At 37.1% G+C, this 13136-nt stretch overlaps 1 protein-coding gene across 1 annotated transcript in view; it reads left to right on the forward strand.

Moving 5' to 3' along the window:
• The window catches only part of LOC140158359 (tetratricopeptide repeat protein 37-like), a 149318-nt gene that overhangs the window by 127697 nt on the left and 8485 nt on the right, over positions 1 to 13136 (forward strand). Inside the window, exons 41-49 of the mRNA XM_072181450.1 lie at positions 457 to 564; positions 749 to 856; positions 2415 to 2553; positions 3151 to 3334; positions 3701 to 3747; positions 4154 to 4226; positions 8643 to 8693; positions 9111 to 9201; positions 12550 to 12675. Coding sequence (XP_072037551.1) covers positions 457 to 564; positions 749 to 856; positions 2415 to 2553; positions 3151 to 3334; positions 3701 to 3747; positions 4154 to 4226; positions 8643 to 8693; positions 9111 to 9201; positions 12550 to 12675 — 927 coding nt within the window. The remainder of the gene's footprint in view (positions 1 to 456; positions 565 to 748; positions 857 to 2414; positions 2554 to 3150; positions 3335 to 3700; positions 3748 to 4153; positions 4227 to 8642; positions 8694 to 9110; positions 9202 to 12549; positions 12676 to 13136) is intronic.

A 13136-nucleotide genomic window follows, 5' to 3' on the forward strand; every position in this document is an offset into this window, starting at 1 on the left:
TGAAAAGCCAAAAAGTATTTAAAATGATTAAAAAACATGATTTTTGCCCAAATTTTGTCTTTTTTCAACATTAATATTACCTTATATGAAAAAGATTTCAAATTGATTGTCAGGAACAGTTGCGTAGCTTTAATTTGACACCAAAAAGATATCAAAAGCTTACCAAATACTGATGAAATAATCAAAATACTGATTTTGAGGATTTTCCTATTAAAATGGAGGTTTTTGGTAAAAAAGTGAATTTTTCACCCCCATGGCCAGCGCTTTGGCAAGTAAGAAATTGATTTTTGAATTCTGTGGACAATTCTGAATAAGATAGACTCTGTCAGAATTTTGGAACCCGAGGGTGATTAAATCGATGCTAGCTGAGGACTAGTAGCTTTATACAAGATGGAGGACTTCTCAGCAAGTTATCAAGGTGAGTTAACTATTATAGTATGTGTGATCGCCATGAAGAAGCAGTCAAGAAGTACCAATCAATCAGCCCATTGATTGAGTACAGTGATATCCTAGGTCTTGCTGTAGCTTTATACAAGATGGAGGACTTCTCAGCAAGTTATCAAGGTGAGTTAACTATTATAGTATGTGTGATCGCCATGAAGAAGCAGTCAAGAAGTACCAATCAATCAGCCCATTGATTGAGTACAGTGACATCCTAGGTCTTGCTGTAGCTTTATACAAGATGGAGGACTTCTCAGCAAGTTATCAAGGTGAGTTAACTATTATAGTATGTGTGGTCGCCATGAAGAAGCAGTCAAGAAGTACCAATCAATCAGCCCATTGATTGAGTGCAGTGATATCCTAGGTCTTGCTGTAGCTTTATACAAGATGGAGGACTTCTCAGCAAGTTATCAAGGTGAGTTAACTATTACAGTATGTGTAGTCGCCATGAAGAAGCAGTCAAGAAGTACCAATCAATCAGCCCATTGATTGAGTGCAGTGATATCCTAGGTCTTGCTGTAGCTTTATACAAGATGGAGGACTTCTCAGCAAGTTATCAAGGTGAGTTAAGTATGCGCAAACTTGACAGTTTTATTTTGTTTAACTTTTGAATCTGAGAACTCAGATGATCGCAAAGTGTACACAAATAATGGCCCCTTTTGGCCTTTATGTGATCGAACCATAATTGTCCATTCTTAAAGCCAAGCCACTTGCATTTTTTATTTACTTCTGAATCTGAGAACTCGATGATGACAAAGTGTACACAAATTATGGCAAAATTTTTGCCATTTGTGATGGAATCAAAATTATCCATTTCTAAAGCCATCTCGATCACATTTTGTTTTACTTCTGAATCGGAACGCATATGATGACAAAGTGTACACAAATTATGGCCCATTTTGCCATTTGTGATGGAATCAAAATTATCCATTTCTAAAGCCATCTCGATCACATTTTGTTTTACTTCTGAATCGGAACTCAGATGATGACAAAGTGTACACAAATTATGGCCCATTTTGCCATTTGTGATGGAATCAAAATTATCCATTTCTAAAGCCATCTCGATCACATTTTGTTTTACTTCTGAATCTGAGAACTCAGATGATGACAAAGTGTACACAAATTATGGCCCATTTTGCCATTTGTGATGGAATCAAAATTATCCATTTTAAAGCCATCTCGATCACATTTTGTTTTACTTCTGAATCGGAACTCAGATGATGACAAAGTGTACACAAATTATGGCCCATTTTGCCATTTGCGATGGAATCAAAATTATCCATTTCTAAAGCCATCTCGATAGTATTTTGTTTTACTTCTGAATGGGAACTCAGATGATGACAAAGTGTACACACCTTGTGACCATTTTGCCATTTGTGATGGCATTGTCTTTTTTAAAGCCAACTCAAGTGTACAAATTATGAACCATTTTGCCATTTTTGATGGAACCAAAATTACATATTTTAAAAAGTATTTACAAATATTAATTTTGTGCAATGGAGGAACACATTAATTAGATGGCCTTAATGTTACATTGTCTTTATTTTCTCCTGGATATTTTTATTTTTTTTCATCAACCATGGACATTTTAAGTGCTGTAATGTTGAAATAGCAGTGCTTAGAATTATTGCAAAGCCTGCTTAGAATTACTATAAAGCCAGCAATTACCATCCTGTAATTCATTCTACTGGTAAGGTATTCAATTAAGGGAAGAGGTCATTATTGCTAGCATATGAGAAAATCAGACAAAGGCTACATTTCCTAGAAAGAAATAATTATCTTGGTTCATGGAATATAGCCAAAAACAATTCAAATTTAACGCTTTTGTTAGATTTGAATGTGTTCATTTTGTGACAAATAGGTCATTTTGCTTAACATACCATTATGATGCAATGACAGTATTGTTGCTGTCTATAATTATGATAGATTTATTGGATCATCAGCTTTGATTTTCTTATCATTTACTTATCCAGCCTATGAACAGGCCTTGCAGTTAGCATCTAATGAGGCTGATAAATCTGAGATCTTGTCTGCAATGGGCATGGTGGCATACAAGAGTGGCAATACTGAACAAGCAAAGACGCGTTGCTCTTTAAAAAAGGTTGGTATGTGGTCTAAATTTGACTCATTTATTTGTGTTACCTGTCCATAAGAATATTGTTTAATTTCACATGCTAGCCATGGTTGTCACAGTTTTGGTCATTATTGTGAACATTGTTGTCATTGTCTTCTTCTTCTTTATCTTCTTCTTCATCTTTGTCATCTTTTTACGTCATTGGGCAGGAAAAACCTCCTAAACATGTTTAAAGCAAAACTGCCAACAGATTAGATAGGAGGTTTTGCTTTTAACATGACCAGGGGACAAAGATACATAGGAGGTTTTTCCTGCCCAACAAGGTTTTGTTTTTGTCTTCTTCATCTTCCATCTTCTTTTCCATCTTCTCCTCCACCTCTTCCTCATCCTTATCTTCTTTACCTTTGGTATTTTCATCATCATCATTTGTCTGCTTTGTGGTGTACATCTTGTTTATTATAATTTTCACCTTCATTAGTTCATTGTTATAATTTTTTTATCTTCATTTTCTTCTTCATTGTCTTCATCATCTTCATTATCTTTTTCCTATTCTTCCTCTTCCCAACTACATGATACATTTTATTATTTCCAGTTTTTAAAGTAGATAACATCTTAACTTTCTGAACTTGTTACAGTTGTCAGCTATCAAGCCCAAGTGTGGATGGTCTATTTGCTCTGTGTTCTCTAGGCTTAGTTTTGGGTGATGTGACATTAGCTACTGCAGCTATTACAGAGCTACAGAAATGGCAGGACAAAGAAGAAGGAGAAACTATTGCTGTAGATTTGGGATTCTTATCAGCAATGATATATGCATTACAGGTGAGATACGTTTTAGCAAGTATATAGATGGTTGTAGGACCAAAGTTAATGATCATAACAGGTGTATTATTGACTTGCGTGATTATATGTCTGTTTTGATGCATATTCTAGTCCTCAGCTTCCAGTACCCATACAGATTACGACTAAGATAAAAGGATCATTTTAACCCATCAATCAAATGAACAATTTGTGCATCGTTTCAACCTCAGCTTGTTCGGAATGAAAAACATAAGAAAATATGATTTAATGATGATTTTGAATAATGATTCTCACAGAAAATGTATTGTGATTATCACTGGCACCTGCAAACACTTCTCTCCAATTAAATTATCTATGAACTTTTGGTTTTTGTTTTGCTTCTTGCAGGGACATAATGACTTAGCTTGTAGACAGGTTGCCAAGTTACTGAAAAGGTATGTTTGAACACATGTGATAAAGTAAAAGATTTCAATTTTGATTTAGTTTGTGCATATGAAATAGATCACAGGAAAGAAAAAAATGGATGAATAAATTAAAGGTTTTTATTTTCCTTCATATAAAGTTGTTAAACAGTTTAATAAATGCAGTTTCAAATATTTTTTTATTGTAAATGGTGGCTTTGTGTGGAGACACACTTGGTTCCTGATTGGACTAGGCTCAAGCAAAATACTCCAGCAGGATAAAAAGCATGTGTCGTATGAGCATGCTGGCCAATGTGGAATGAAAAAAAACATAATTGAAGATAATGAACCGAGGGAGGAAAAGACGGCCACTGCTTGTTATTATTTCACTTATTATGAATACTAATTATTTTGTAATCATTGTTTTACATAATACCAGACATTCCCATAGAGGAGAGTTGTGGAATCTATCAGCAGAGTTAACATTGCAATTGTCACCCAACCAAGCACAGGTATGTTATATGTTTACATTGGGCAAAAGTCGTAATCGACTTAAGCTGTATTTTGAATCATGACAGCAGATTAATTCGTTTGGTGCGTGTTTACACTACATCGGCTGAATTCGATTCCAAATTCGAATTTACAAATATCGAATTCGTTTGTTACCAATGGTTACGGCAGGTAAATACGAATTCAACAATGTGTTCCTTTACATTAACAAAATGTCGTAATTAATGACGACTTATTCGAAGTCACTTGAAATGAATGACGATGCAAGTCATCATTGGAATTACGACTTTTGAATTACAATTAATTACGACTGTAAGACGAATTAAGTAAATTACGACTTTAGTGAATTCGATTACGACTTTCACCCAATGTAAACGGGGTATCTTAATACTAATAACGGGCGTGTCCGTCCGTCACTCTGTCCGCTGCTTATCGCGTGCGAAATGCTCACTAACGTTAATGCTCGCGGTGCGCATCGCGGCGTCCGCAGCGCTTCGCTATCGCATAGTTCACGGAGTACCAGCGGGTGCGGTGCGAGCATCAGAAAGCATTACAGTGTGGCTAATCGTGCAGGTGCATCTGATCGGATCAATAGGCCTATTTTCAACACACGTGTAGTAGTGGCCTATTACTCAGAACATGACTATTTCCGGGGTATATTTTGGGGGGGCGGGGGGGCTCATATGTGGTAGCAGGACAGGGCTTGGAAGAGGCGAACGATGGGTTTCAGATTACGGCCAAGTAAGCGTCACAGCTACAAAACTACTAAGTTGATTATTGTGTCAAATTAATTGAGTCTTGATCATTGAGAGACGTATATCATAGTTAGTTTAAAAGGTCAGGGCAGGTAGGCCTATGGGTAGCAGGTGTTCGCGTAATCAGAGAAAGTCCTATCACGAGAACCACCCAACCTGAGAACCGTGAAATCTAGTTATATATAAAACTGCGTAAGTGTTTGATAGTTTGAATACTGTAAAGTTTAGCCAAATGGCGCACTTGGGCTCCTTTGCCTTGGGGTAAATAGAGCACTCCCTCCTTTAAAATCCCAACAAGAATTAAGGTTTCATGCCCTTATTTGCTGGTGAGAATTTTACGGGAGGGCACTTTTAGGTTGTGCCTAAAATTCCACTTATGTCAAGGGAGCCCATAGCGCGATTAGGCAATTCTTTTATGATATTAATCATTCCAAATTTAAAGGTAGATTACTTGGTTTTAAAGTTGGTTGACAAGTGAAGTGAAATACAACAATTTGTATTCTTTTTACTATCACACAAATTAAATAGTTCAATTCGATCTGTATAACTCATCCATAGATGACAGTCATGTGATGTAAAATATTTATCTTAAGCTGCAATGATTTGAAGAAATTTAGTTGAATTTCTTGATTTAATTGAAAAAATGTTTCCAAGCAATAAATCCAGCATAAAAAAATTGACAAGTGTGCGGGGTGAATTGTAGTTAAACTACACATCTGTGTACAATTTAGATGACCACAATTTTTTCATATGTTTTCACTTTCTGTTAACAAAATAAATTCTGAAAAATTCTGACGTGCCCATGATTACACAAAATGGAAAAAAAAAAAAATTTTATCTACTTGTTTAAAGTTGGGGTTTCAAATGGACAGAAACAAACCAGCTTTATACAATGTTCAGTGAATGATGGAGGTAGATAAAACAAGGGATCACAGATTTACAGTTATTTTTTTATTACTTTCCTGATCTGTGCTGTGCATTTAGCGTACGTAAGCATTAACACAGAAGTGATAAACAATCACATTGATTGGTTGATCAACGGTCTTGACAACAAGACGGTTGACCCATTGGTTGTTGGCGCGTAAAGGAGACTTTGCCTCTTCCATGCTATCGCCAGCTGCATTCCGGACCAGGGTAATAAAATATTTACTGTAAGCAGTGTAACGAAAATGGATTTTCGCTCATTCTCTAAAAATTGGTTATTTGAGCTCGTGTGAGGCTTATGGTCTTATTTTTGTATTGTTACACGTACCTATCTCTCTTGGACTAGTTGTCATGATTTTATAACCAAATTTTGATGAGTCCTCAATTTCGATGTTCTGGTCATGCATTTTTATAAGCTTACTGAATGAAGAGTATTGTATTACTCACCAGTCACTGATTTGATCGCCAGATTTTCATGATTCAAATTATTTTATTGTGCAAATTAATAAAAGTTTATGGCAAAGCACAGGTGGAAATACTATCAAAATTACTTTTATTGAAATCTGAATTGAATTTCAGCGTAACTTAATTGATTTAAAATGATGTGTTTCGTGCATATTTTTGATCTAGGAAAGTTTTGATTTATTTACTAGTTGCCAGTTCTTTGTCGATTTTGGGTGTAATTCTCTGAATCTAGTAAAGATTCTGTCAAATTAAGCTTTTTATTCTGGAGATCGACCCGTCTGGGGATGTCTATGGTCGGATTCTCGCTTGTCTGGGTTTGTGCAGCGTTCGTTTTTTCATGTTTTTTCAGTCAATCAGAAACCTTTTTCGGTGAGTGAGTTCTCGTGAGCAGAATGTGCTGTTTTCTTGCTCACGAGAAAAGATTTATAAATTGCTTTCATGAGCAAGGAAACTGATTTTTCTGCTCACTCAACTCTCGTTTTGGGCGTGGTTTCGCGATAAATTGCGCACTATAAAAAGCGGCTGCTCGCCAAAATTGCTCACTTTTTGGTTTGACGCTGCCAGGGGCAGTCACGCCCTGGTCAGCTCCGTCACACAGCAGATTTGAAATGAGACTCATCGGGCATTGGAAGTGATTGCCACTCACTGCCGTAGCCTCGCTTTCCTTGACATTGGTTCAGTCAATTTCAGCTTTGATGTGGAAGACATTTAATGCAATTTATGGGAACTTTCAGCCAAAAATGATGGTCAAAATGTAGCAGACGACAGCCATGTCAGCCATAGTCCTGTGTAAAATGGGTTGTCATCCATCCATCATCATCGAGCCTTTTCAAGGCTAGCTTTCTCCGCTTTGTGAATTTGGTTCCCATGAATGCTTAATTGTCTTCATTGAAGGTAGGCCTATAGAACTGCACTATTTTAGCATCTTTTAGCGATAAATTTTAGCATCTTTAGCGATAAATTGCTCGTATAAAAAGCGGCTGCTCGCCAAAATTGCTCACTTTTTGGTTTGACGCTGCCAGGGGCAGTCACGCCCCTGGTCAGCTCCGTCACAGCAGATTTGAAATGAGACTCATCGGGCATTGGAAGTGATTGCCACTCACTGCCGTAGCCTCGCTTTCCTTGACATTGGTTCAGTAAATTTCAGCTCGATGTGGAAGACATTTAATGCAATTTATGGGAACTTTCAGCCAAAAATGATGGTCAAAATGTAGCAGACGACAGCCATGTCAGCCATAGTCCTGTGTAAAATGGGTTGTCATCCATCCATCATCATCGAGCCTTTTTCAAGGCTAGCTTTCTCCGCTTTGTGAATTTGGTTCCCATGAATGCTTAATTGTCTTCATCGAAGGTAGGCCTATAGAACTGCACTATTTTAGCATCTTTACAGTCACAAATCGTCATAATTGGTAAGCTTAGATGGCCTAGGCTGCTGAGCCTTGCGCCTTTTATCGCCTGTAGGTGACCTGGAAAGTTTAAGCTTACTTAGGCTCTGCCTTCTGCTTCTCTTGGACATCTTGGTTCATCAGTGACTGATAAAACAATGGTTTGATCATCTTAATTTAATTACGATAGAATATAAAAGGGAAGTTCCTAGTCTTCAAGAAAGGCTAAGCTTGGCCTTGCATTATGATGTGCGTGCATGCATGCATGGGCCAGATTGGTGGTAAATTTCAGGCATGAAATTGTGCTCTGAATTTTTGTGTTATGGATTAAAGGCACACTCGTCGTTTTATAAATTAAAAAGGACCTTCCTGTTTATTCTATCAATTGTGCAGTTCTATACTTCAGAATCAAGGAAAGTATGTGGAAAATCTGCCAGTGACTTCAAAATTAATTAAATAGGCTGAAGCCTATTATTTTCTGGTTTATTCATTGATTTTTATATCCCAAAGAAATTTGACTTCTGATTGGCCTAAATTGCTCAATTGCCAAACTGATAGACAAGCTGGCATCAGTCTAAAGCTCCCGCCATGAGTAAGAACCAGTGAAATTAGCAATAACAGTAGTTCACCATTTTAGATGGCATTTCGTACAGTTTTTGTCCAGTCGTTCCAGGTTCTGGATTCTCAGTATTCACCCCGCGGCCCAGCCGCGTTACAGTAGTAAAAACATTCAGAATAAACATAATGTAAGATGAGAAAGTAGCAGAATATGATATGAAATTTCAATACCGCCATTATTTTAAACTTTTCACTCAATACATTTAATGTTTGTGATGTTTATTCTAAACATGTAATCTTGATTTAAACATGTAATCTTGATTTTTTGCAGAAATCAGTTTCTTACAGCAAAACAGCATTGGAAACATTCACCTCCTGCAAGGTGTGTATCATGATTTACCAAAATTGGAATTCAAATAGTTTAATTTATGTATAATATAATGTCACCCTCTGCAAATCTTCATCTGCTGCCCTCCTCAGTCATTGCCTAGATAGTTTGATAAAGATGTCACTTAACCAATTCTGTTATCTTAATCTCATTTGCTGCCAGAATTTATTCCCAATATTTATAAGCTGATCACCCAGAAAACAACAACAACAACACAAGATTGGCTATTAAAATTCTTTCCTTTCGTGTGGCCACCTACCCCTCCTATATTCAGTCAATTATCAATGAAGGTTTGCCAACATGATTTATTCATGAAATGTTTACCAGCAGTTCCCAACTCTTGTCTTGACAATCAGACCACTCACTCTCATGTATTAATTTTGTTACTTCTGTTATTCAATGATATTATAGGATATCCCATTGGTAAATGCTGTGTGTGAAACTGCTGCGGGTAGTCCTGATTGCCTGAAGTCTGCTCAGAAATCTGTACATCTCTTCCCAGGTAAGTAAGTGTAACAGAATTTGTAGCAGTAGGTAACCAAAGGGTAGTGGGGTGGAGGAGGGGTTGCCAAGCTGTGTGTGAAACTGCTGCGGTAGTCCTGATTGCCTGAAGTCTGCCCAGAAATCTATACATCTCTTCCCAGGTAAGTAAGTGTAAACTCTTATTCAGATTCCTTTGACAAGCTAAGCGTACTCTGTCACCGCTGCGTACCACATGTCAAATAATTGCGATGTCAATGCATGAGCGATCAACCTCATTCACAACAGTGATGTATTGTACATCTTGCGCTAGCCTGTGCATGTACAACCATGGAGATTCCGTAAATGTACACGGTTCAGAGACCACACATATGCTAAGCTATGATAAAAGATAACGGATACAAGCCAAAATCATAAACAAGCGTCGTCTGTTGTAATGGAAAAAAAAAATAAATAACTTGGCGAGCGTATTAAAGTTGTTAAGCTTAACCTAATTACATTCATTTTGCTAACTAAGGTTTGAGAAGTCTAAAATAAAATACCGACTTTTGTCGAATTTACTATAACCAAGTGTGTTTGTGTACTTTGTAAATAAATAAAACATACCCACTCGTTACAGGGTTTTCCCCCCGCCGATACCGGCAAATACAAATTAAGCTTTTCGACGATCATTCATCTGCATAGGCTAAAACTTACATAGGCCAGTGTATTTTTCGTGAATAATCACCACATTCAGTGTGCAAGCAATTAACAGATTTGTTGGATTTGAGACATGGCTTCCCTCTTGGGCCAAGGAAAGGCATACTGCCGACAGGCGCAGAAGATTATTTATAATGTTTACCAATATTTTACTGCTAACGAAAATCAATAGAAAAGAAAAAAAAAAAAACCTTTACAGGAAACTGTTATTGCCACTGGAGTTAGTCGCCAAACATTACATAAAATCAGGGATGGCATCAAATCGCCAAAAAAAACTGGACCCAAGCAAAAAAAAGCACAAGATAGCGTTGATGCTTTTGACAGATCTGCAATTCGACGATTAATTCAAGACATGTACTGTGACAAAACATGGCCTACCCTTGCTAGAATCCATGAAAAGGTTAGGTCCGAGCTGGGCTTTACAGGTTCTATTTCTACACTAAGACGTATCCTGCAAAATATGGGCTACAAATATAAGTCCCGTAATGAAGCTTCAAGAAACATTTTAAAAGAGCGACCAGATGTTATCGCGAAGAGGCAAACGTTTCTATTAAAAATGAAAGACTTAAGACTTACCGGAAAAACACTAGTATATCTTGGCGAGACCTGGCTTAACTCAATCACACACTTGGTAGATGCTGGTTGGACAAAGACGGGTCCGTGGTATCAATGTTCCTACTGGTTCAGGAAATCGTCTCATCATACTTCATGCTGGATGCGAGGATGGATTTATTCCAGGTGCACTGCTGTGCTTCCAAAGCAAGAAGGGCAAGGCCGATTATCATGACGAAATGGACGGCAACAGGTTTTTAACTTGGTTTAACAATCAATTTCTCCCAACATTCCAAAGAACAGTATTATTTTGATGGACAATGCGTCCGTATCATTCCATGATAAGGAATAAAATACCAACATTAAACTCCAAGAAGGCTATAATGCAGCAATGGCTCCGGGATCATGATATCGAATTTGATGGAAGGATGGTAAAAGTTCAATTACATCAACTAATTAGGCATAATAAACATCGCTTCCCAGCATCCTATGTAATCGATGAACTTGCAAGAGAACATGGTCATGAAGTTGTAAGAATTCCTCCATACTGGTGTGACTTCAATGCAATAGAACTTATCTGGGGCCAGGTCAAAGGTGGTGTAGCGAGGAACAACAAAACTTTCACTTTGAGTCAGGTAAAAAAACTTCTTCTTGAAGAACTACAAAAGGTTACACCCCATAACTGGTATAACGCAATTCAGCATGTACAAAAACTTGAAAGCCAAATATTCGATGAAGAAATCCAAATAGACTCCAGGTTATCGGAAGCTGAGCTTTCTAGTTTTCGGTTCACTCTAGCAGATTCAGACTCAGAGAGCAGCGACAGCGAAGATGACGACTGGCCATCATCTGAAGACGAAGACGAGGAAATCATTTGGTATACACACCAGGAAATATCAGACGAGTCTTCTTCTGACAGCGACATGAACACAGGTGTTGAACTTGAAGATATCCCGGAATTTCCATTGTGGGCTGGTACCAGTGCTCCTGAGCCTTGAATGTCGTACAAATGTACTGTCCATGAACTTCGAACTCGGGCTCGAACTTCACTGAACTTCAGCTTCGATTTGAAGTGGAAGCTTGAATTTTGACAGTTTGGTGTTTTTGTTGACTGCACATGGAAAATTGGTAAGTTAAAAATGCACAATATTTGTACTTCCAATCCTGTTCATTTGATCATCAGAGATATGCAGAGAAATGACTGAAGATCTGGTGGTCTTCTGTGATGAAATTTGGTGCGTTTTGACAGTAAAAAACGGCAAAATCACGTTGAAATTCGAACAGTAAAGTCAGTATTCCTGATGCACTTTTTCAATCATGTCATGCACACACGTGTGTTCTGTCAGTTGCTTTTTTATGAATGAGCCGATTGCATCAGTGTTGCCATATATTCCATCACCCAAGCGCCGCGCATAATCAGACAACAACAATCTATGTTATGTATAATAATCTTAAAATTAATCAATTACACAAAATGAAATTTCGAAGTCGCAAAGTAAAACAGTCATTCATTTTTTTACAAAAATAAGTTTATTTTCCATTTAATATCACGTAGTAAATATGCATAAATAAACCGAATAGGTTATGCTGCGATAAAACAACACTATTACGGGTCAGTTCCGATATACCATACAGTGGTACGGCACCATACAAATGTGTGTGTATGCGTGTATTAGGCCAGCAACAGTGAACTTTATCATGTCATACGGGTCATATGAGCAGCCAATCAGCGGCGGCGCCATCAGTATGAAGTAACGCAGTGGTACGCGGTGACAGTAATTGTGAGTACGCTTAGTTTGTCAAAGGGAATCTGAATACAAGTTTAACATAAGCCGTGTTCAGACGGTCATAGGATCCTCGAGGATCGGCGTGCTCAAAGATTACGATCCCTAAGTCAATCCCCGAGTGCGTGTCCACACACGCCAACCTTATACAACGCCCTCATTCAACCGAAAGTTACCAATACTCAACAAAAGGGCAAGTCCATCACAACATCCCAGGACTTCTTCTGATGAAGATGTGTGTCACACATCGAAAATTCAAGGTTAGTGATCTCTGTGCTGAAAGTCAGTTTAAACTTCTAGAAATTATAAAAATGTACTTTTGTTTAATTTTGCAGACAATCTTAATAACTGGGCAACACTTGTTGCAAGTGCCTCATCAAAATGTACATGGGATAGTCATGGAGGAATCCCCAGTAAATCTAATACGGCTGCAAAGATTGCACGATTTATATATCAACAAGGTATTGCATCTATTTCTTATTAACATATGAATGTTTTTACTACATTGCGAAGATTATGTTTAATGTTTGACCAATATTGAATAGATTTGATATTTTGTATTGAATATTTCAAATGTAAAATGTATTTACTTGTTAAACCCTACAAGTTCTATAATTGTTTGTTGTCTGTTGTCCCACCTTGTCCGCTTTCAAGGCTGTAGATAAAGCACTCCAATAGTTTTTTTTTATCTTGTTTTTTGCTTTTCAGTTTATTTTTTGTTCGCTTTGTATGTCGGGCTTCCCTTTAATTTAGTGCTCTTTCAACACTATTGGGTATTGCCTGTGCTTTTTGATTGATTGATAAATAAATAAATAAATAAATTAATTAATTAATTAATTAATTAATTAATTTATTTATTTATTTATTTATTTATTTATTTATTTATTTATTTATTTATTTATTTATTTATTTATTTATTTAT

This window comes from Amphiura filiformis, chromosome 8 (genome assembly GCF_039555335.1).
Source record: "Amphiura filiformis chromosome 8, Afil_fr2py, whole genome shotgun sequence".
NCBI lineage: Eukaryota > Metazoa > Echinodermata > Ophiuroidea > Amphilepidida > Amphiuridae > Amphiura > Amphiura filiformis.